This window comes from Idiotropiscis lumnitzeri, chromosome 9 (genome assembly GCF_059441095.1).
Source record: "Idiotropiscis lumnitzeri isolate Australia: NSW breed Sydney's pygmy pipehorse chromosome 9, RoL_Ilum_1.0, whole genome shotgun sequence".
Classification (NCBI taxonomy): domain Eukaryota; kingdom Metazoa; phylum Chordata; class Actinopteri; order Syngnathiformes; family Syngnathidae; genus Idiotropiscis; species Idiotropiscis lumnitzeri.
The window spans coordinates 5,243,741-5,266,278 of record NC_142399.1 but is presented as its reverse complement, the minus strand read 5'-3'; the positions used below and the strand labels follow the sequence as shown (position 1 = coordinate 5,266,278).

The window sequence follows — 22,538 nt, the reverse complement described above, 5'->3', positions numbered from 1 at the left end:
CGTTGGTGGGCATGAAGAAGGCGGGTTTTCCAGTGCATTTACCGGTTGTTGAATTTTTTTTTTTTTAAGTTTAAAATATGAAGAAAAAAGAAGCAAGACTTTGTAGAAAGTGTTTATTCTTACGCTTCCTCCAATAAAGATTTGACCCATCTTTTGCAACAGCTTCAGAGCTAACTTGGCCTCCATTATGTAAATATATAAATAATTGTTATGTACAAATATTTAAAAACATATCAACTACTCCTTTCACAAATATTTCATACCCTGCTATCAAGCACCACCATGAGAGTACTCTCATATCACTGCATGAGTTGAGCAGCTACTAATCACAAAGTACTCCAGTCTTGTCATAGCAATTATCCAAGCCACCTTTATGATAAACTTCAACTACCGTATATAACACTGCACTCTCATAGTGAATCTCACAGCAAAAAAAAAAAAAAAGTCAAGTAAAGCACTTTGCACTTTTAGTGGTAAACCCTGTTTTAAAAAATAGCCCCCAAAACCTCACTCCCATTTCAAGTGAGTGATTGGATTCACAATTCAACATGTGCTTCAATGGCACCAGTGTGTGTCTAAACACGGTCCGCAAAACTTTAAACAAACCGACCTTTGCTGTAAGTCAACACCGGCCTCTAAAAATAAACAGCGGGTCAGAATCTGACTCGCTGTTAATCACACTTTCTCTATGGCACCCAAAAGGTAAAAAATACACAGCACGAAGATCCGAGGCTACACTCAATAAGTTATCTTTGACTTGCTGTGGTATGATGTTTTTCAAGCGAAGAATAATGCCCGCATTCTCAGCTGGCACGGTCAAAATGCCGAAGGTATGCAGATAAAATATTTCTCCAAATGTAGGTAGTGTTTTTTTTTAAATCAGCAATGAAAATTAGATCAATTTGCACTATAAAATCAGTCAATGTATTGGGACAGCCAGCGGAATCCTTCTCCATATCCTTGTCTCTTCAACACGCTGCACATAAAAATCTCCATTGGCCTCAAATTAACATCCTTCAGTGACACTTTGCCCTAGAAGAGAAACACAAGCTTCTTTTACAAAGGCAGAAAAGTCTCGATAGTATCTTCTTTGTCAATGCCATTTATAAGTGTGACATATCAAAAAGGCTGAACTAAATTAACTCATTCACTGCCATTGACGGATATAGACGCCAAAAAGCACATTCATTTTCCTTGGCTGGCAGTGAATGAGTCAAGTATTAGTGTAGATGGAGCTACAGGACAAAAGAAAAATAATTGTCTTATTAATGCTCAGTGCTACATGTTGATGCTAGTTTGCTGCGCCAATCTGTTCTCAATTGCTATATCTGGAGAAATAAAAGTCACGTGAAATAAAAAAGTTAATAAATAAAAAGCATAAATAAATAAATGATCTTTCCTCAATGTCCAAGTCACGTGTCGGTTACCTTTCCAGTCGTTTGTCCATGGAGACCAAACATCCCTCGGAGCACATCCTCGCTGATTGCCTCAGGACGATCGATTTTGTTTCCCAGGATGAGAACCGGCACGTTTGAGATGGTCTCATCAGTCAAAAGCGCCTGAACACAGAAGAAGAGTCCCGTTTATGTATGACTATGAATGTGGGACAAAAGGTAGGGTTCAAACGCACATCCAGCTCCACTTTAGCCTCGGCGAGTCGCTCCCGATCAGCACAGTCCACCATGTAGACGATACCGTTTATGGCTGGGAGGTAGTTTTTCCAGATACGTCGTGCTAAAACAGATTAAAAAATATATATATATTTTTTTAATATATGTGCTTTGTCCAAAGTTGCCAGTGGAACAAACAGCATCGCTCTTTTCCTTACCTTGTGTATGACCACCAAGGTCAAATGTGGTAAAAGTCATTCCAGCGATGGTCAGCTCTTCAGATGCTGAGGACATGAAATGATTGTTATACAGTAAGGATGGATGGATGACAAGATGACTAGATGGGTGGCTAGATTATTTAAAAAGATGGATGGATGGACGGATAGATACTTGGGTGTAGCGTGGGTACATGTTGGCCGAGCCTGTCATCTCTGAGCATGTGCAGTAGTGTCGTTTTGCCGGCATTGTCCAATCCGAGGAACACCAACTTGCCAGACTTCTTGTAGAGTCCTGCACAGTCATAATAACGTGTTTCGGTTAGAAATATTCTGTTTTTATTAACAGTGACTTGTTTGAAAATACAGTGGAACCTCCAAATTTAAACACCTGTAAATTTGTAAATGTGAAAAGATGACTTCTTGATTTTGGTTCATTATTCCAGTCATGGCAAAGTGATGTGATTGATGGCAATAGTTTGACGTTAAACAAATTAATCCAGATTCTATTAGCGCCTTGGTGGAAAATTGAGACTCAGATGTTAAACGTCTTTTTATCCATTTCAGGGCATGGGGAATGTTAGAATGTGGCTTAAAACAACCTTTTAGGAAATGTTTTCCGCAAAAGAACAGATGGATTACTTCTCTTTAAATCATATCTAAAATGGAAAATGGCCCTTAAATTGAACAAATCGGAAAATAAAATAAGTTCCACTGTGTAGAATGGCTATTTTTTCTTTTTAAACTATTGTACTCTTTTTTTTTTTGTTTAAATACCTAAAAATTGCAGGACACCACTGAAGCCTCTGTAGATCCAGTTAAAAATAAAAGACATCCTGGAGTACCTGTAATACAGATACGCATAAATCAATCACATAACGTTAAAACAAAAACAAACAAGCTTCAATTCCTAAACTACTGCTGACTGTATTGTAAAATCTCCAAGTAACCCGCTTTCTTCTTGAGCCTTAATAATGCCGCTGGTATGTGTAAGCTATAAGAAAGAGAAGAAAGAAAAAAAACCTTTTTCCTTGTACTGATCATTATTATCATTTGTCTATTTTTTTGTCATTTGTTATACATTCCATCTCATGTCCAGCACTTCATTTGCGCTGCGGTTGTTGTAAAAATGCTCTATGAATAGAGTTGTGTAAAGTTCAATTAATAATCACAGCTTCCTGAAAGGAAAAAGACACGCATTCATTTGTGAGTTGTTGTTAGTTTGCCTTCTCAGACAGACGCACACTGACCATCTCCGGACTATTTTTATTATGACAAGTTTTAGCAAGGAAGGATACTTGATCTCCAGAAGTGTCTCAGTCACACATGCATACACTTGTCACTCTGTATGCAACTCCAAGGACTTATTTGAGGCCTCCTTTGAGGAAAATGTCACTAAACAAACCAGTTGTTTCAAATTGCCCTGTTTAGCCTTACATGACGCCCATATTGAGATTACCGTAATCATTTACCTATTTTTTAAATACTGAAAAGCTTTATTGTTGGATTCTTTTTGTGATCGTTTTATGTGCACCGACAAGTTAACTACGCCCAGATCAACAGAAGCAGTTTTCTTTTGATATTCAGTGAAGTCAGCCGGTTTTCGGCATTCGCAAGAAGAGAGAAAACGTTTAGCCGCCCCGAAGTTAGAACAAATTAACAACCTTTTTAGTAAACAAGCGAGCAGAAAAGTCTACAAAGAAAAAAACTAAATTCGCGTTTTGATGGTAAAAAAAGACACAGTTATGGTCACTCGAGCGAGCGAGTTAAAGTTAATCAATAACTACCTTGTTCCGACCTGTTTATGATGCCAACGTCCGCCTGTCCCGTCAGCTGTAAAGCACAACGCGAGTTTGACATTTAACCGGAAGTACGTCATCGAGCTAGCCTGTTTGCTGCTAACTCACGGTGTTTACCGCCTTGGTTAGAAATAGTAAGAATACGGAATTTATTTTATAAATGTAAAAGATTTATTACATTTATAGTAATTCGTTATTGTATTGATGTGTGTATCTTATTTGGAACGTCTCAAATAATGTTAACGTTTGACGTCATATGTAAATTACTTTGTGAAATAAAGTTTTGAATAACAATTTCGCAATACAGGAAGTCACAATGTAGTAAAAAACAGCATATCAAAAAACATACGGAGGCAGCACGGCTAGCGGTGATTTGTGCATGTGCAGTATTAAACATTTACGGTGTAACTATTTTTTCCATTTATTTTATTCCAGTGAAGTAATTAAAGCAAATATTACTACTTGGAATTGTAAAAATAAACTGTTGCAGGCTTATGACAGCGCAAATTGATACATGTACAAATATATTGCCAGGAATATAGTGTATATTTGAAATGTGTTACTATTTCTTGTAATTTTCAGTCTTCAGCTTCACACTAGGTGTAGTTCATGAATTTCTCTTACCTTATTCAACCTCACAAGAATGGCAGAAAATTACAAAAGTCCATTAAACGAAATAAAACAAAATGCTCACATATGCAGTCACACTCAAGTGAATGTTTTTTTAATAAAGAACACTGGGTGGCACCAGTATGCTGCCACATTTTCGCGTATTAGCTTGCATGTTAAAAAAAACAAAACATCATAAAACATTTACATAGGGGTATCTTTATTGAAGCAGTTCAGTGTATCCTACATGGCACACATTAATAGATGTCGTACCTGTGTCAGTTGTCAACCTACACCTCGTGTAGAGAAAGCGTTTGATAAATAAGGGAAGAATTAAATGCTATTTTTATTCCTATCACTATAATCTGTAGACACTATCTCACATGTCTAGAAGGAAGAGATACCTTACAAAACCTGCAATGTCTCATTCCACCGTTACAATAGTTCACATCATCTTCAAATAAGCCTATGACAGATGAAACGTCCACTTTGTTCTCCCACGCAATCAGTCTGAAGATTACTTCCTGTCGTAGTAAAACCATTTATCGACTGTCAAGAGAAGAAACAGAGGATTAAAACCACAGTCGGTCAAAATCAATGAACTCTACCCAGACATTATCAATATCCTACCTGATGAAGGGACTGGCTCCTCTTTTTCACAAGGGCAGGCCTGAAAAAACAGAATAAAATAACCTCTTGATGGTATAAATACAATTTTTTTTTTTTCATGTATGTTTTACTTACGTCACCGATAGCAGCTTTAGCCTCGTTGGCCGAGCAGCACAAAGGGCTGTCACTGGATGAGATGCATGTGTTTTTGCTGTAGTTTGTAAGAAAAAAAAAATATAAAACAACATGAGCAGGCGTTATATTTCTAAATATACAACAATTTATCTACCAGTTCAGTTCGCCACCATCAGTCTGTTGGCAAATAAGAGCTTTCCAGAAATTGTGAGTGCTCTTGATGACTTCAATGGCAAAGTCCTGAAAACACAACACCGTACATCGTTGATAAGATTTGTTTTAAGGTGTCATTTATAACTTTTTACCCATCTTTTCTAGAAAGCAGAAGCCTGCTTAAGCTGCACGACTAAATGATTCAGCGTTTAAAAAACAAAATGAGACCTTGTCCTTGAACTCTTCATTGAAAGCGAATTTATTCTCTGGCTTCCCGTCGGGCACTTTGTACCTCTTGAACCAGTCCACCGTGGACTGCAGGTAGCCGGGCTTCAACCGCTCAACATCACTGATGTCTGAAGTTGGGGACAAACTAGGTCAAAATGAAAGAAAAAAAACAAACAAAAAAAGAGCAGTCAATAAAGAGTCATGCTTACTGTTGAGCTCATTGGCTTCAGGGTCCTCAACGTTGATTGCGATCACTTTCCAGTCAGTCTCGCCCTCGTCAATCATAGCCAGAACCCCGAGCACCTTCACTTTGATCACCTCGCCACGGGAGCACACCTGACCAGCACATGTGCACACTTGTCAAAGTGACCAACCCGTCCGACAGTAGCTAGAAATAGACCTTGAACTGTACATACCTTGGAGCCGATTTCACAGACGTCAATGGGGTCGTTGTCCCCGTGGCAGCCAGTGTCTTTGTCTTTGTGCTTTGGATCTTCCCACGTCTAAAACCACAGGTGAAAATCAGCAACGTTTTGAAAAAGACTGTGGACGGAGAAAACATACTGACCTGCGGAATGGCTCCATAGTTCCATATGTAGCCTTTATGTGGGAAAACATTAGCGACGAAGCGCAGCTTGCCCTTTTTCACGTCCTGTTTTATTGGGTTCAAGAGGTCCTTTGTGGCGATCTGTGACGAGAATAGCCAAGTGCTTTTTGTTCACTATTAAACTATACGAGCTGCAATGATACCTTACAACAAACAAAGAGCGACTGGCACAGTGCTCATTGAAAACTCTAAATTGTCCTTAGGTGGGAATGTGAGTGCGAGTGGTTGTTCTGCAATAAATGTAACCCGCTCTAATTTATATATGAAGTGTAAATGATGCTGCTCTGACACTTTAATTGTAAAATTGATCTAATGAACTATTTTACAACCTTAACAAATTACAACACGTAACCAGAATGGTGACATTTCTTACCTCCATCTTTGCATTTGTCCATCTTGGTACTTCCACCACCATGTGAAAGATGTTCTGAAGAAATAGAAATACAAAGTGTGGCGTTATTTTCCTCCCTAGTTACTTTTTCTTTTATACACAATTTTACTAGTGTAATGACATTTATACAGACTCCAACAGCCACAAAAGATGATATCAAGACTCGCTCGACTATGACCTCACTTGTTCGGGAACACATTACCTAATGCACAGCGTTGCCAACTTTGCATTGAGAGCGTTTTAACAATAAAATGTGACGTTAAAGTGACATAAGATGGAAAAATTACTCTATGATTGCTTGTATACAAATATGAAGTTTGAAATTTAACAACCAAGTAAATATTTCAATATTTGCCTATTTCTGAAAAAGAGCCCATCTCCATTTTGGAAAATATGATGACACTATTTGCATACTAATCACCAACACAGCAAGTTTCTCCACAAATGATCGTGAAAATCCGCCATTTTCAAGTCATGGCTCCCCTACACTATCTGAAACACGATCATTTTAATTACAACTGGTAGGAAGAAATGCACTGATTTTTTTTCCACGGGATACACCGATTAGCTTCTGATAAGCAGCACGTACTTGATTGTTTGGTAAAGTGGACAACACAATGGGGTGAGTCGTAATTGGGTGTTGACAAAACTGAATAGACGCAGCTTGGAGGTTAAGTAATTCCTCCATGAGCAAACTACACGCCATCCTCTTTTTTCAGGAGTTGTCATGGTAACAAAAGCCGTACTCAACAGTGACCCAGAAATGTTCGGGGAGGGGTGTCAGTCCAGAAAAGAAAATGCCTCATTTTAGCAAGACATGAAATAGTGTGTTGAAAGTGTCTGGACATTCTTGATCCATCGGGTAGTTTGACAAAAGCACATTCCAGTCAAGTTATTAAGACACTTGAATGTCTTCTTCACATGTCATAAATGCTTGTCTCCTATAAAATGTGACTTCACAAGACTGTGTTACTGTACCTGTCCCTCATTGGCATAGATTGGTATGTCATGGAATGGTGAGATGTACTTCCCCTCGGAATTCTCTGCAAAACAATGGGAGCAAGAAAACATGTTGCATTTAGGACGGGAAACTGTGTTTAATAATAGTTTATTCAATTACAGCATTGCGTCGTTGAGACCAACACCCCAAAATGAACAACATGCCCTGGTGTTAAATTTGACTATCCAATGCATTCTGCAAGCGTCCTGTAATCTGAGGGTGTTGTCCCACCAATAAATTGTTATACTTCCCAACTTGATGACGTGGAACCACCCTGGAATATTTTCTCCCCGTGCGATTGCTGCACAAGAAGTAACAATTTACACCAGCCAAATTTGAAGCCTTCCAAGTTGACTGTTGTCGCTAACCTGGGAAACCGGTTTAACGCAACGCAGTGTTAAAATTCTATATAGTCCAAACACAATGAGAATATTACGAAAAACACAAGGGAAACTTTATCCCAGATGAGATTTTATGGCGACATTCGATGAATAAGTGACACGTGGGAGGTTACCGCGAGCTCTTAAAGAGAACGACCAACATTTATATCTCCCCACACTTTTTTTTTAAGAAATCAATGTACGCTGTACTCACTGAAGAACAAGCGGTAGCTCAGTGAGTTGGGGATGCCCCTCTCTTCCACAGTGAAGCTCATGATTAAGTGCAGGTTAGTCTCACTCGGATGAGGGATGGCGGCGGAAAGAGGAGTCAGTCGGGGCGGTAGACTGGAAGCGAGGGCAGGCGGAAGAGCACTGCGCATGCGTACAACATGGATGACACATTCAGGGAGTGTCGGAGCATACCGTGTTAGTCGAAACGAATAGGCAGAGTCAATCACGTAAGAGGGATATCCTTGTTCTCTGCATCTGTTGCATCATCGTTGGTGATGCCTGATAGGTCACTGTACATTTATACGTTTTAGTATCGTGTTTATTAAATGTCAGCGTTGCTTCTTCTGTGTTAAAAGGTCAGGTCTTCTATTCTTCTATTAATAAGTTTTTTTGTCTCTTGTGTTTTAGGAGACAGTAAATCCTCCAATGTGGATCTTTAACGTTAAATCGTTTGTATCCACGCAAGTTATTTTTATTATTGTTCTTGTTATTATGCGTTTGTATAGTACTATCACTAAATGGGAATAATTACAAATAAAATATCTTGTTTTTTTAATTTAAAAAAAACCTCTTGACGTCACTTCCGCCCGCTGCTCGTCCTGCTTCCTGCCTTGCTGAGGGAGGGGACGGCGCTGACGGCTGGGAGGACGCGAGGAGAGACCAGAAAGCCCTTGGAAAGATACAAGAGAGCGGGGAACGGCCCTGGTTTGCACCGTCCGTCGGGAGATAAGCACCTCGAGTTTCCGTAGCGGCCGAATTTGTCACCGAAGCGGCGCCGAAAAATGTCGAACAGTCGTCAGCTTAGCGAGAGCAGGGCCATCCCGACCAGGACGGTGTTGATCAACGACACAACGCAGCTACCTCATGACTATTGTACCACCCCTGGAGGCACTTTATTCTCTACCACTCCCGGAGGTAAGAAGGATCGCCTATTATTATTTTATAAGCAAGAAAATAGAAAGTAATTCTGATCCTCACACCCCCGCTTCTTCTGTCATTGTGGCCTATTGCTGCCTTGTCATACTCGCCAAAACAAAAACAACGTTAGTCCCGCCTCCTCCATCGTTGCTGCTCTCTGATTGGCTACTCTGCAGCGCAGGGGTCTGATACGTTCAACATTTGACGTTATCAAATCCCCTAGAACAGTTTTCATCTATCAAACCCAACAACGGGATTTTTCAGATAATCCCTTTGTTGGATTGTGATCACAAACTGTAAATTAGTTACACACTAGCACAATCCAACTGTGCAATGAGCATACACTACTACAACCGCAACAGTACTGTGTACTATATACATGTCCATTTTAATATTAATTATTTTTTTTTCCACTGTGCTGTGTTGTTCTGATATGCACATGCACTAAATAAGACAAGCACACTTTACGGAAGGTGTCACCAACATGATGACTACTTAAGGATGGCTTGATTTTCACTACCACATTTTCCTATCTGATAGTAGTACTGCAGTAGTAGTTGTAGTTTCGATATGACAAAAACTTAGACGCCGGTTCTCCTAGCATGTTGTGCAAAGTTGAGGATACATGATATCATTTGATGATATGGATTGGATCCGACTGGTTTTAATTAACACAAAACAAACAAAAAAAAAAACAATAAAATACCCATCCAGTCATTTTGGCCTTGATCTGACTTTATACCGAACTAATGGTTCGGATCGGCCCATTCCTAAATATAACAGTCTTCGTCCGTCTGTACAGCTAAATTCTGCTCCATCTTGACAAAGAGCACAAACAAATTAACTCAAAAGCACCACACCAGCCACGGAATCCCAAAATCCAAGTCCTTTGTTTACAAAAAGTGGTTGCCCACTGTGGTCAATAAAGTAAGAACTGCAGTGCTAGGATTGTTGAGCGCAAAAGTACAGTGAGTCATAATTCTTTAAATCAGTATCATAGCTGCAATAAAAATAATTTTGCAGAACACTTTGTTAGTCCTTGCTGCACAACATTGAAGTATTTACTGGAACAGAATCCTGATAAAAGTACGTCAGGTTCCTGCTGTTCAAGGTCGTCTTTGAAACTTGAATTGAAAGTGATAAACACATAGTCATAGTTCCGGGTCATGAAATTTTAATTTGTTTAAATAGAAACTGTATGAGTAAAAATAAATGCTTTTGCTGACAGTACATTAGAAGGGCTTCTTTGTTTGGACGCTAACTTAAAATAGTCTCATTGACCTAAATACAAAATTTTCATAACAGGAGGATTAGGAATGTGTTTAAAAACACGCCTGCTCTTTTAACACTGTCAACTAACAATAGTGAGTTTGAGTGGCTTCCAAAGCAACATAATCATGTGTAACCTGGTTTTAAGGTCACGGTTCGTATCGCATTAATTAAAGAATGCAAAATGTAAAACTGCTTAAAAAAATCAATTCTCACCTTTAAACCTAATTCCAATTGATGTCTTTCATTAATCTAACTTGCATGTTTTTGAAATGTTGGAGGAAGCTTGAGCAAAAAACAGAAGCAGTCTGTACAAGAAGGTCGGAAATGAAATTTGAACCCTGAAATTTAGAGTAAATGTAAAATCCATCTTGTGTATCCCGTTGCAGGAACGCGAATCATCTACGACCGCAAGTTCTTGCTGGACATGCGTAATTCGCCCATCGCCCAGACCCCGCCCGTTCACCTGCCAGTCATCCCTGGCGTGACCAGCCAAAACACACTCCATGAGAACCGGAAGAATGAAGCCAACAACCACGTCAACAACCATGACGGAAAGCCTACGAACGGTAGGGGAAAAAGATTTTAAGATAGCACAGTTGCTAACCAAAACATCAGCACATACTGAACTTGTCCTCATGTTCTGCCCAATATGTCAGTTCTTGTCATTTTAACTTATTTCACCAGAAGTCCTTTTTATTTTATTTTAAAGTCCAGTTTCACTTGACATCCTAATACACTTTGAAGTTTACTCATAAATCAAAGTACAATAAAATGGTCAGCCAAACCAGATAATTTAGTCTATCGAAGGTATGCTAGCTTAATGCTTGAATATAATGTGAAACGCCACAGACGGAAATTAGCACAGATGTTACGGTAGAAATAAACCTTAAAACTGCTACTTTAACACCCACTATTCGTCAAAGGCAACCTGTGTGTGTGTTTTTAAATGAATTCTCCAATTACGTGCCCTAATACTTTGCTTTTGTTTGTGTTCAAGGTGACGACGCTCAGTTTGAAATGGACATCTGACTGACTGGCGCCAGCTCACACGCCAAAAAAAAAAAGAGAAGAAAATAAACAAAGTAATTGACCTGGCATGCCCTGTCATGCCAGTGGCTTGGCTTATAGAAACAAAACGTGTTGTTAAGCCCTCATGGCATCCATCTTCTTTCGCTCTCCACTTTGCTGCTGCTGCTGCTGGATGTCGGGTGTGTGTGTGTGCGTGCGTGGGGGTGTGTGTGTGTGTGCGTCTGTCTGTGTATACGTGAAAATCATGGGGATACAGCGCATGTCTGGTACGGGGGTCGATAAACTGGGTTTATTTGAATAGATTTCCATAGCCAATATATAATTCAGCTACACAACAAAGGGAGCAGGCGTGATGATTATGCATCCACACGCACACACACACACACACACACACACACACACCCACACACCCCTACACACACACATGACAGTGATCTTATTAACAGAACACATAAATTCTGACCAATATTCTGACTTATCTCAATCTTACCTGTGTGGATGATCACCCTTTTCGGACATTTTGGAAACTGTCATCAGTTCTGGGTTAAATAGTACAGGACAGGTCATTTTGGATGAGAGGAGGTATATATTGAAGAATACGTTTTAAAAAAAAAAAAAAGTGGTTGGAGATTCTGAGATCGCAAGTTTATCTGCAAAATCTGGGAAATATTCGAAATGGGACACTTTTTAAGAGATTTTAAAGACAAATAATGGGAATTAACAGGAAGTTGTTTGTGGAAATTGTGCAACGAATATTTAGTTTTATTGAAAGCAGACGGGCATGAAAATTCAATTTTAATATATATATTTTCAATCTAGTTCTGTCATGCAACAACAAAAAATCTGAATGTTATTGAAACTGAATGAATAACTTCCCATATGTGGCCATGACATCACATGGAAAGTGTCCTCATTTGAAAATCCCCCTTATTTGACAAAGATGATGCAAGAAGGGAGAAGATACTTGACTTGAATATTCTGACTTAACGTTGAATTTGTTTCACACCAACGTTCTATTTTGGGTGAAGATCCTTTTCCAAGACTTGATATAATCAAGAAATGATGTCTGAATATTATTTTAATTTGTATTAAATACAGTTTTCTGTATTAAGGGGTCTTGTTTGGATGTGGAGCCAACCTTTAGATTTGTCAAAAGTGTCTCTGAGCTTGATGGTGCCATTCCATAATTTGCAAAACTGTGTCCTTAATCCATTCTACTGTAATGACCTCTTAGGGTTTTTTTTTTTTTTTTGTCATGTAAGCGTTCCCGCGCCTTACTTAAATGCAATGCAGTACATCAGTCTACATGAAGTTCGAGTCATCACTTTGTACTACTGCGAAAGAGATGTTTATTTTTTCACTGTAAACATTGGACGTTGTACTCAGAAACTGAAAACAAATTATTTTCGCTTTCGTTTGTAGATGTGGAGATGCAAAGAGTGACGGCAAACATCGCACCAATGTCATTTGTTTCAAGATCCATTTACGAAAAACACCTCAAATACCAGTTTTCCATCCCAAATCGATATTTCATTTTCTGTAACAAAAATTCTTGCGTTCAAATCAGTTTGGTTGCACAATGAGGGCTAAAAATTGTGTGATTTTAAACGACGACAAAGGATTTGGAACAAGCTTTGATTTGCGATATCTTTAATTTTCATGAAAATAAAAATTGCCAGTAAACGCTGTTGCTGTAAGATCAATAAAAGTTCCATAACAAAGACAATGTGATTGTGCTCTTATTTTACTTCCATTTTTTTTGGTGTTATTGCTTAGTAAGGAATAATAAACACAATAAACCAGTGGTTGTCTGGAGTGTGGCACTAAATGAAAGAATCACATTTATCATTTTTAAACCTATATTTTAATTGTGTGCAACAGTGCCATACTTTTTAATTGAAACATAATTCCTCTTTTCAATGCAACTTCCATTAATGTAATACAGTATGTACACGTTTGGAATTTGGAAGGAAGCCAGAGTACCCAGCAGAAACACTCAAGTTTGCTTTAAGCCTGCACAGTCACATTCCACCAAGTTTGATATTTCATAAAATAGTTCTGTACTGACCATACTATACATACATTACTTATACTATACTATAACATACTATATTATACATCACCATACTTTATAAGTTAGTACTTTGTACTTGTTTTTTTTTTCATTTAAATTTTCCGACAGCGTCAAATCACAAAGTTGTCCAAAAGTGGTTAGGTGAACACATTTTCACATAGCTAGTGCATATTGAGCTCAGTGGAGGCCACATATGATCTAATTAAAATACTTGTGTTTCGTTTTAAGAGCCATATTCTGACCAAGAGATTATTGTTTAGCTCAATTTCAAGCAAATGAATCCTTGTCAGAATTAATGTATTTAATGTGATTCCATCATCAGAATTTGAATTCTAGAATTTTCATCCTCCATATTTTAATATCAAATCGAGACTCATGGCTATTTCCTGTATCGTTAAGTTTATTTTCTATCAGGCAAATACAGTAGATACTCACCCATTTACGGGCAGGCATTAATCCGGTCGCCTGCTGGTCCTTCCTCCTTTTCTACGTCCCCGAGCCAGGCCGCCGCCAAGATGGTGAGTGTTGAGCGATAAAGTCGAAGAAAAATCCACTCATCATCAAGGCGATCATCCGATTGTGACTTGATTGGTCACGTTTGAGTAATAGTTTATGTCCCTGTCTGTCAAAATTCACCGATATCGACGTTTAGTGTTCGTTCGAGTGGACATTAAACGGCACTTTTCAAACGCTAAGTTTCTTGTCATCACCCAATAAGGGACACCGTGTTATTTACGGGGGCTTAGAAAATGCATTTTCATTTTGTTTTATTTGCCCTAATTGCAATTGTCTTGACCACTTGTGTTAATATAGTTATCAGGCGACCATCGTTTCCACATTTATAGACAAACGTACATTTCAAGGCTCGACTCGAAGGCTAACGTTAGCATACTCTCGATCAACTTTGTAATGAGGCCCCTAGCTTCATTTAAGGCGTATAGCTGGATCGTTATAGTATTTGGTGCATGTGACCGACAATGTCCAATAAAATTAAGATTTCCAAATTGATATACAAAGACGCCATGAGACTTCCTATACGTGCTTGAATGTAGCAGTGCTCAGTGTTGTCTTCCTCTGTTCAGAACGACACAGTTACAGTAAGGACCCGCAAGTTCATGACGAACCGGCTGCTTCAGAGGAAGCAAATGGTAAGTTTGGATAACATGCAAACTGACTGAATCACTCAAATCTGTCAAAACGATGTCACGTGTTGCCAATTGCCAATCTCTGTCTTTCCAGGTCGTTGATGTTCTGCACCCCGGCAAGGCCACAGTCCCAAAGACTGAAATCCGGGAGAAGCTCGCCAAAATGTACAAGACGACCCCCGACGTCGTGTTCGTCTTTGGCTTCCAGACACAGTTTGGCGGTGGCAAGACAACGGGCTTTGCCATGGTTTACGACTCCCTAGATTACGCCAAGAAAAATGAGCCCAAACACAGACTGGCCAGGGTGAGTGTGAAAATCTTGTCTGAATTTGTTAGTAATTTCACACATTTCTAGCTTGTTTGGACACAAGGTTGTTGGTGCTATAATAAGACCCTATATTCTTGATGTTGGATGCAGCACACTCATGGCCATATTTAGGATAAGTTGTAGATGTAGGGCTTTCTTATACAGTGGCAAATCCAAAATTTTAAAACCGTTTTCTCATAGTAAATGCTTGGGCTTAAATTGTCCCCATCCAGAGAAAACGGCAGTTTTTTTTAACCTTCCAAAATTTAAATCAGCTCCCTTTAAAGATGTCTGAACAGTAAGGTTTTGGCTACTCTCACCTTGTGTTGTGCTTTTCTGCGCCATGTGACAAGTGTATTTTTTACACTGATGTGCATCCCTAACTGAACAAATTATTAATGTTCACCATTTGATGTGCTGTGCAGCACATTTATTGGGCAGGTGTGCCTTAGCGTACACGTAATAGAAGCCCACTCTAAAATGTTCCGTTTGACTGTTTTCGGGGAGTCGAACACTTGATTTTTAAAGTGGCCTTTTGTGAGCATCCTAAGGCACACCTGTGCAATCATCACGCTCTCCCGTCAGCATCTCATTCTGACACACCTGTGAGATGGATGGATTGTCTCAGAAAAGGAGACCTCCTCATTAACAGATTTAGACGGATTTGTGAAAAATATTTGGAAGAGGTTGTCCTTTGGGGAATATAAAATTTTAAAATCTTTGAGTTCAGCTCATGAAAAATGGTGTAAAAACCAAATGTTCCATTTCCTGTTTTTTGGTGAGCATCACGCGTTTACGCTGTCCGTTTTGTTCATTTTGTGATGACGTCCCGAAAAAGCCATTGACTATCCCTCAGTAGGTTTTGCTTCCATGTGAATGATTTTCAAATGTCTGTTCCTCAGCACGGTCTCTATGAGAAAAAGAAGACTTCCAGGAAGCAACGCAAGGAAAGAAAGAACAGGATGAAAAAAGTACGAGGCACCAAGAAATCCAGCGTGGGCGCTGCGAGCAAAAAGGTACGTCCGTGTTGGCAGTACTGATGATTCTGGAAAGTTGAGTTCAGATGCTGCAAAGGTGAATGAATTGCACGTAGCCGTTGCTTCTTCTGTTAACTTCATCTTGTCATTTCTCCAATCTTGTCAAATGTTCTTCGGAAACCGTAGAAGGTAAATAAATGTTCTAGAGCCAGGCTAACTAGTGTGTGCCCTTTATCCTCGAGTTTTGCATAATAGCTAACCTCCCCTTCACCCATCCAACTAAAACATGTCCGCATCTGCTGTATTATTTTTTTTGTCATTTGCCATACTCGAAACATAACACCACAAACTATTTTACTCACCATAATACTCAAAAAGCAACTGCAAATGCATATGATACGTTTGGTTGGACACAAATGCGTATACGTAAATATAAAAATCCTCGCCAAGGATTATGAATTAAACAAATTAGAATCAACACTGTTCTCGCTCTACTCGCTAAAATCAATTTGAGCTAAACCACCAGTTTCTTCTCCCGTGCTCCTGCAAGCTAAGCTTGATGCATGCGCCTTTTGCACAGAACCCAACAAGGCAGGATATTGCGCTTTCATTTGACAACACGGCCAGTGTCGGCTGTGATCTGTAAAATAATTATCAGGCAGAACATTTCCTTAAACAGGACATTGACTCCCAATTCTGTCTGTGCCGTTTATTTGTAACGGCGATGCAGGGTAAAAGGCAAACAAAGGCAGTAAAAGGGGTTCAAATTTGCATGCGGATAAAATGGTCGAACATATTTTTGAAACTCGTTTGTCAACGTAGCTCAGGTTCAACTACCAGCTTAGAAAAAAGTCAAGTTAACTCCTCTGCCAGCTCAGGGAAAAGGAAGGTACTTTTTGATTTCTATTCCCGTCCATGGCAGTAAATTGGGCTGCATTTTTCAAGTCTAATGATTTAAAGTGTGACTAAGACATGTATCAAACTGGTTTGTGTGAAAATTCATCTTGCAAATTTAGCTGTGGCGCAATCTCTTTAATTTAATCGTAGTTGCATCTCTTACAGATTCAACTCTCGTGGTTTGTCAACACCAGGAGCTAAACTTTAAAGTCAACAAACACGTTCTGACTCGACTTTCAATGTCTTAACATGATTCTGTTCCATCTTTTGTTCCCGACTTTGCCTCCCGTGGAATACTCGGGCAGAGATGAGGTGTCAGTGTACAGGTATAAAGTGTGAGCATGGGGTGCCAGAAGGTTGCACATCCAAAAGTCCTACATTGAACTTGTGCCACGCATGCCACGCCCACTTGCCCCAGTAGATTTACCCACTTGGTGTTTCCCTCACTGGTGTTTCAAATCCCTTGTAGAAGGTTCTTCCTCTACCTCAGACCTTTATTGTTGATCTATTGGAGCGTACTCACTATAAGCTCACATGTGAATAGACACTCGCCCACTGTGCTTTAGAGTCCTAGTTAACGACGTGGGGCGCAAGCGTTTTTAGTTTTTGAGAGTGGAGCATTTTGAATATTTTTCTTACCACAATGAAACACTTGTTACAGGCGTAACAATGTTTTTATTTTTAAGTATACTGCGTTAGAATAAGTTTGGAATTCAACTTACATACAAAACCGAAATAAATGATATTCATTTTGAATGTGAAGTAATCTTTTTTTTTTTTTTTCCCTCCTCTCTCTCCCTTCTCTTTTCCCAGTGAGCTCCGGCAGCCAGGGATGGTCCTCGTGCTCAAGATGTTCCTGTATATTGTTCTCAAATAAAAGTTTGGAGAAAAGACAGTTTCCCATGGAGTGGATTCTTGTAAACTGCCCGAGTGACTGAACCTAAAAGTTGCCCATTCTGTCATGTAGCAACGGTATTTCGGGGTGGTGGGGGGGGTCCTGTTTACGATTGTACTGACATCATGAGCGTTCAAGGTTGTGAACAGCATATAATGAAGTAGTTTGTACAGAATGTTTAAAAAGGCACACTCAGTTATTTTTTTATTTATACCCAGGAAGTGTTCCTCATCCGAATATTTGCTGTACACGGGACGTAACAACTGATCGAATTAGACTGAGGCACTTTCCGACACGTTCAAACTCGCCTGGCTACACTAGTATCTGCAATACCTCAAGTGACCACACGGTGACTCCCTTGACCATGCACAAGTATACTACAATCCTCATCACGGATCCATGCAGTCAAAATCCCTTATGAATGCTTTGCATAAATACACCACCAGGCTCAACCTTTTTATGCGCACACTTTACCTTTCCTCATTTCTAAACACCATTTGCAACAGAGAAGACTGCCGCCGCTGCACCGTGACCTTCTTAGCAAATTAGCATAGAAATGCACCCCTAGAGGATGTTAAAATTAAGCCATGAAAATGCCAGGGAATGGCTCTCTCCCGTGGGTCCGCGCTGCTGCCCACCCACTGCTTTATGATATCTTATTCTGGGGCTCTTGTCAAAGCCGTTGTGGAGCATGCTACAAAGAAATCTTGGTATTGTAGCTTAATTTGAAAAAAAAAAATGCTAACAGATAAAACAAAAACGAAAATGCTTTTAAAACAAAGGAAACTACATTTTACGTTTATAGAAATAACGAAAACTATTATTGTAGCGAATATATACTCCGTTTTCGTCTTAATTTATTACACAAGCCTTTTTGGGGTGGTTTTCAAATGTTTTTATTTCGATATCACTCCACGGCTGTTAGCAGGAAGAATAGGTCAAACAGTCGTCTAGGAGTTGTAGTCCTCTTAATGTGTGTCGCACAGTAGCGACGTCATCAAGCAACAGCCAGTAAAAAAGCCACCAGATGACTACACGACGAGTTTGTGTGACTGGCTGGAATGGCACACCTGCTGTTGACAATTAACTCAGCCCGGAACGCAACACCAGGTAAAAATGGTTTCCTTTTTTGGTTCAATATTTGTATTAAAAATAGTGCACTAAACAACCAGGTTTAACATTTATAAACAAAATTCAAGCTACTTTAAAAATAGGCAACTTGGACACAACATTCTTGTTGAATAACTTTGGCCAGTCTATCTCCCCCCAAAAAACAAAAAACTTGACTCTACAAGTAGCACAACAATCATCAACATTAAAATACATTTGTGAAGTATGCGCAAGTGTTTGAAAATGAGGCAATGCACTTCTTTGGAGACGTGTCCATCTTCACCCAGTAGAAAACGAGACCCCGAGTATGTACAGTGTAAATATTCTGTCCACCCGGTACTCCTTGTGGGCTCGTCTTCAATCGATGCTAGAAATCTTAAATTAAACAGAGACGATAATTTTACCGGCCACCACACTATCAACACTCGCCCCCATTGATTATGAAGAAAATAGTGGATATATTAGAGGCATGAAAAAAAAAACACAATTTACCTGCCATTTGAACCTAAACAGAATACACGATGACCTAGAAAATAGGCAGGTGGATTCATTCATCTCATCTGAAGTGGGGGTGTGTGTGGCTCCACTGGGGTGCGTTTGTGGGAGGTTTGACACAAGTGGAGCTTTCAAAAGCCAGCCACTGCTAACAGATGGTGCTGGGAAATTAAGCTCCTCTCGCCGCAGCCCTTGCACTTCGTCCCAGGAGTCCCTTGCCTTTCGCTGTCTTTGTCTCTTTTCACTTTACCATGTCTCTCACTCACAACATTCTTATCTCCTCTTTCCTCCTTTGTCGGGGTGGGCGAGTGGAATGAGTCTGCTCTCCTGTGATTTCATTAAAAGAGCGAGTGGGTGACTGATGTAATGCGTTATGTGTAAAGGGATAAACATGATTAGGAGTGTTGAGTGATACACTTTTACAGACCTATTATACATATTTTTTTTTTCCTCTCCATAATTTAGAACACTTGCAGAGCGTCTTGGTAACATGTTTGACATGCTTTATTCTACATAACTCAAGGATCAAGAATTTTAGGAGTGTACACTTTCCAATTTCCATGCTCTTGCTTAAATAAGCAAGTGAGCCAGCCTTATGTACTGCTGAGCCAGTGGCGAGTCCGGCTTTTGTTACCATGACGACCTGCTGTAGCAATAGTGGATTTACTAGTTGCACTAAGTGTAAACAGGCATTTTATTTTTGCTTTGACTTGGGAGCAGAAATTTGAGATACAGGGAACTCAACTAATTTCACAACCAGCAGCTAGTAGACAATACATAAAAAAAAATAAAAAGATGGAAAACTAATGATTAGCATTTGATATCTGAATACAAACTGTGGAGCAACACATGTAGACAGGTAGAGTTCTCCCGATCTAAGTATGTGATTGGAAATCAGGGCTGATCACCTGATTTTTCAACTTATCTGTATCGTCTGAAAAAGATAAATTTTTTAAATGTTCATAATTACTGAAGTCAATAATCTTTGCGCTTTTCCCTTTCAGGGGTCGCCAAAGCTAATCGGTTGCCTCCATCTCACCCTGTTCTCTGCATTCTCTGTTCGCGCCAACTACTTTCATGTCCTCTTTAACTACATCCATAAACCTCGTCTTTGGTCTTCCTCTAGACCTCTTGCCTCGTATTTGGAAACGCAGCATCCTTCTGACAATATACTCACGATCTCTTCTCTGGACATGTCCAAACCATCTCAGTCTGCTTTTTTTAAATAAAGTAGAAAATTATTACAAAACCAACACAAACACATTTTGACAAATAGCCAGATAAACGCTTTTGTTTAATTTCACACTTGACAGCTGGACTTGCACTCCAGGGACCCAACTCTTTGTATACAAGCAATTAAAAAGTCAATTTTGCATAATATGTAATATAATATAAGCGACAGAGAAAAGGAAGTTTTGTGCATGCTGCCTTTGCTGCATTTGTTTACAGGCAATTTTACACCGTACTATAGTTGCAGTGTCAGCATCAGGAGAGTCCCAAGTGAGCCTCCAATAAAGAAAGCCCTGATAAAGCTTCATGACTTGCTTCAGGGTCTGTGTTGAATACGCTCCTTCCTGCTTTGACAAGAAAAGTGCTCTTTGCTCTGATCAAGCGTTAACTCCCTCACAACAAATGCACTCATAACGGCTTGTTTCTGTCCGTCTCCACGAGTTGTGTTATTGTGGAAAAGTGACCTGGCAACCGATGACTCACGCTTTTGCCGGTGCGTCCTTGCACATATATTTGAAATAAGGCCTCCAGATAAAGGGTGACTGTTTTTTTGTTTTTACAGTGGTGCATCTGAATGTTAATGTCCTTTAAGTTGTTGTTTTTTTTTATGTTTTTTTTTTTTCAAATGGAATTTTGCCATAATTTTCAAGAAAAATACAAAAGTCAGATGTAAAACTGGCTTCATTCACACGACGTCTTGTGAGAGACTCAGTGAGCATTTCTACTTCGATTTAAAAATGGTGCACCAACATTTTTTATTTTTTTTTTTACAACAAACTGGAGCTTAAGGATCCTATGCATCTTAATGAGATGCCCGTCTCTCTCCCCCGTTGGCCTCAGTGGGGGAATCATCACTGCTTTTTTAATTCTTTTGCAGTCCTGTCGTGTCCCATCAGCTTTGGCAGAACCTGCATGACGTTCATTCCCATCTGCTGGTTGCTAGGTGCCCATATTCAGCATCCAATGATTCAAACAGGGAAAACTGTGTTTCATGAATCCTAATTATCCCTTTTATTTTTTTCATTTAACCTTTGTTTATGTGATTTTAGATGTTTTTAGCACTCTATGGAGCGCACACAGCCCTGATGGATATGGATGCTTGCAGGCTACCTTTCCATCTCTCAGACATTGTTGTAAGACGATGCAAAAAATGCAGCTTTCCCCAGCAATGTATTTGTGTTTGCTTGTTGGGAAACATTTAGGAGGAGTGGTTGGGGGGGGGCTGTGATTCTGCAATGAAAAAGGGCAGCAGATGTGAGTGACACTATGATGGAATGGCGTGCGCCAAGCCATAGTTAGGTTGTGTATTAAATTGATATACAGTGTCAGAGATACAAAAATGTAATAATTTGACATTAACATTTAATAAGTAAAAAGGATAAAATGTTTAACGTGTAAATATATTTAAGAAAAAACTAAACGATGTACAGCCTTGCAGTCGCTTCAAACTCTGAAATTTCGTAGTTTACCCAGTAGAATGTTTAAGATCATCAAACAAATGTAAAACCGGACAAAGATAACTCTAGTAAACAAATAGTTAAATGACGATTTCTTTTGTTAGGTTAAAATAGAATACGTGAACCTACTTGGCCGTTTGTGAAAAGTCGAACAAATATTTTTTATTTATAATTATTATTAATGAACGAAGATGTTCAATTGACTTAAGTTGGCCATTTTTGAAGTTGTTTTTATTTTTAGCCCGAAAACAAAGCTGCGCCGAGTAAAAATAGCGCCAGGGAACGTAGACCATCGTACAGTGGACAAAAAGAGTATTACGTCTGCGCTGGTTGAGAACGAATGAATGGGATTCGGTTATCAAAACCTGAGTAAAGACCCTTATCGTATTAGTAATAAGATACACAAATTTATATCCATTATTCACCCAAAAGTTGCGCTTGGATTACTATAAGATGGTAAAGTATGGCCTCACCAGTATCCCTCCTCGTTAGTATAGTGGACAGTATCTCCGCCTGTCACGCGGAAGACCGGGGTTCGATTCCCCGACGGGGAGTTTCAGTCTTTTCATTTTTCCACGAAGAAAAAAATGATTTAGTATTTTTTTTATTTCTTTAATTTTTCTGGGAAACAAATGCACGGCGTACATCCCAATGTCCTATATTGGGTCTCTATAGCCCAAAATGTGTCAATGGACAAATAATTTGGTACACAAGCATAAATTTAATGTGATTTGTTCGAGCTTTATCACTAATTATGCACGTTCA

General features: G+C 39.3%; 4 protein-coding genes and 1 non-coding gene across 7 annotated transcripts; 3 read left to right on the top strand and 2 right to left on the bottom strand.

Annotated features, from left to right (window-relative positions):
- Positions 1-99: 99 nt before the first annotated feature.
- Positions 100-3,711, bottom strand: sar1ab (secretion associated, Ras related GTPase 1Ab). 2 transcript variants are annotated; one of them, XM_088303960.1, is made up of 7 exons: positions 3,624-3,711; positions 2,603-2,670; positions 2,001-2,120; positions 1,829-1,894; positions 1,631-1,734; positions 1,428-1,559; positions 100-1,032 (listed from the first exon to the last, which is right to left on the bottom strand). In XM_088303960.1, the coding sequence occupies exons 1-7, from the start codon at positions 3,683-3,685 to the stop codon at positions 916-918; spliced, it is 669 nt and encodes a 222-aa protein (XP_088160086.1). In that variant the 5' UTR covers positions 3,686-3,711; the 3' UTR covers positions 100-915. The 2 variants fall into 2 exon arrangements, with proteins under 2 accessions (XP_088160086.1, XP_088160085.1); XM_088303959.1 differs by having other exon boundaries at positions 3,613-3,709.
- A 720-nt stretch (positions 3,712-4,431) lies between these two features.
- ppa1b (inorganic pyrophosphatase 1b) lies at positions 4,432-8,174 on the bottom strand. Its single transcript, XM_088303958.1, has 11 exons — positions 7,951-8,174; positions 7,335-7,399; positions 6,339-6,392; positions 5,927-6,046; positions 5,775-5,861; positions 5,568-5,694; positions 5,359-5,486; positions 5,132-5,217; positions 4,978-5,053; positions 4,864-4,903; positions 4,432-4,782 (listed from the first exon to the last, which is right to left on the bottom strand). The coding sequence occupies exons 1-11, from the start codon at positions 8,114-8,116 to the stop codon at positions 4,751-4,753; spliced, it is 981 nt and encodes a 326-aa protein (XP_088160084.1). The 5' UTR covers positions 8,117-8,174; the 3' UTR covers positions 4,432-4,750.
- A 387-nt stretch (positions 8,175-8,561) lies between these two features.
- Positions 8,562-12,912, top strand: eif4ebp2 (eukaryotic translation initiation factor 4E binding protein 2). Of its 2 annotated transcripts, XR_015844993.1 has the most exons (4): positions 8,562-8,882; positions 10,544-10,723; positions 11,155-11,239; positions 12,609-12,912. XR_015844993.1 is itself a non-coding variant. In XM_088303961.1 (3 exons), exons 1-3 carry the CDS (start codon positions 8,750-8,752, stop codon positions 11,184-11,186), a joined length of 345 nt encoding a protein of 114 aa, XP_088160087.1. In that variant the 5' UTR covers positions 8,562-8,749; the 3' UTR covers positions 11,187-12,912. The 2 variants fall into 2 exon arrangements, 1 of the variants encoding a protein (XP_088160087.1); XM_088303961.1 differs by having other exon boundaries at positions 11,155-12,912.
- A 770-nt stretch (positions 12,913-13,682) lies between these two features.
- Positions 13,683-17,484, top strand: rps24 (ribosomal protein S24). The gene is made up of 5 exons (XM_088305456.1): positions 13,683-13,778; positions 14,343-14,408; positions 14,500-14,709; positions 15,615-15,728; positions 17,400-17,484. The coding sequence occupies exons 1-5, from the start codon at positions 13,776-13,778 to the stop codon at positions 17,400-17,402; spliced, it is 396 nt and encodes a 131-aa protein (XP_088161582.1). The 5' UTR covers positions 13,683-13,775; the 3' UTR covers positions 17,403-17,484.
- A 4,771-nt stretch (positions 17,485-22,255) lies between these two features.
- On the top strand, positions 22,256-22,327 carry trnad-guc (transfer RNA aspartic acid (anticodon GUC)). The gene has a single exon. It is a non-coding gene; the product is annotated as a tRNA-Asp (tRNA).
- Positions 22,328-22,538: the final 211 nt, after the last annotated feature.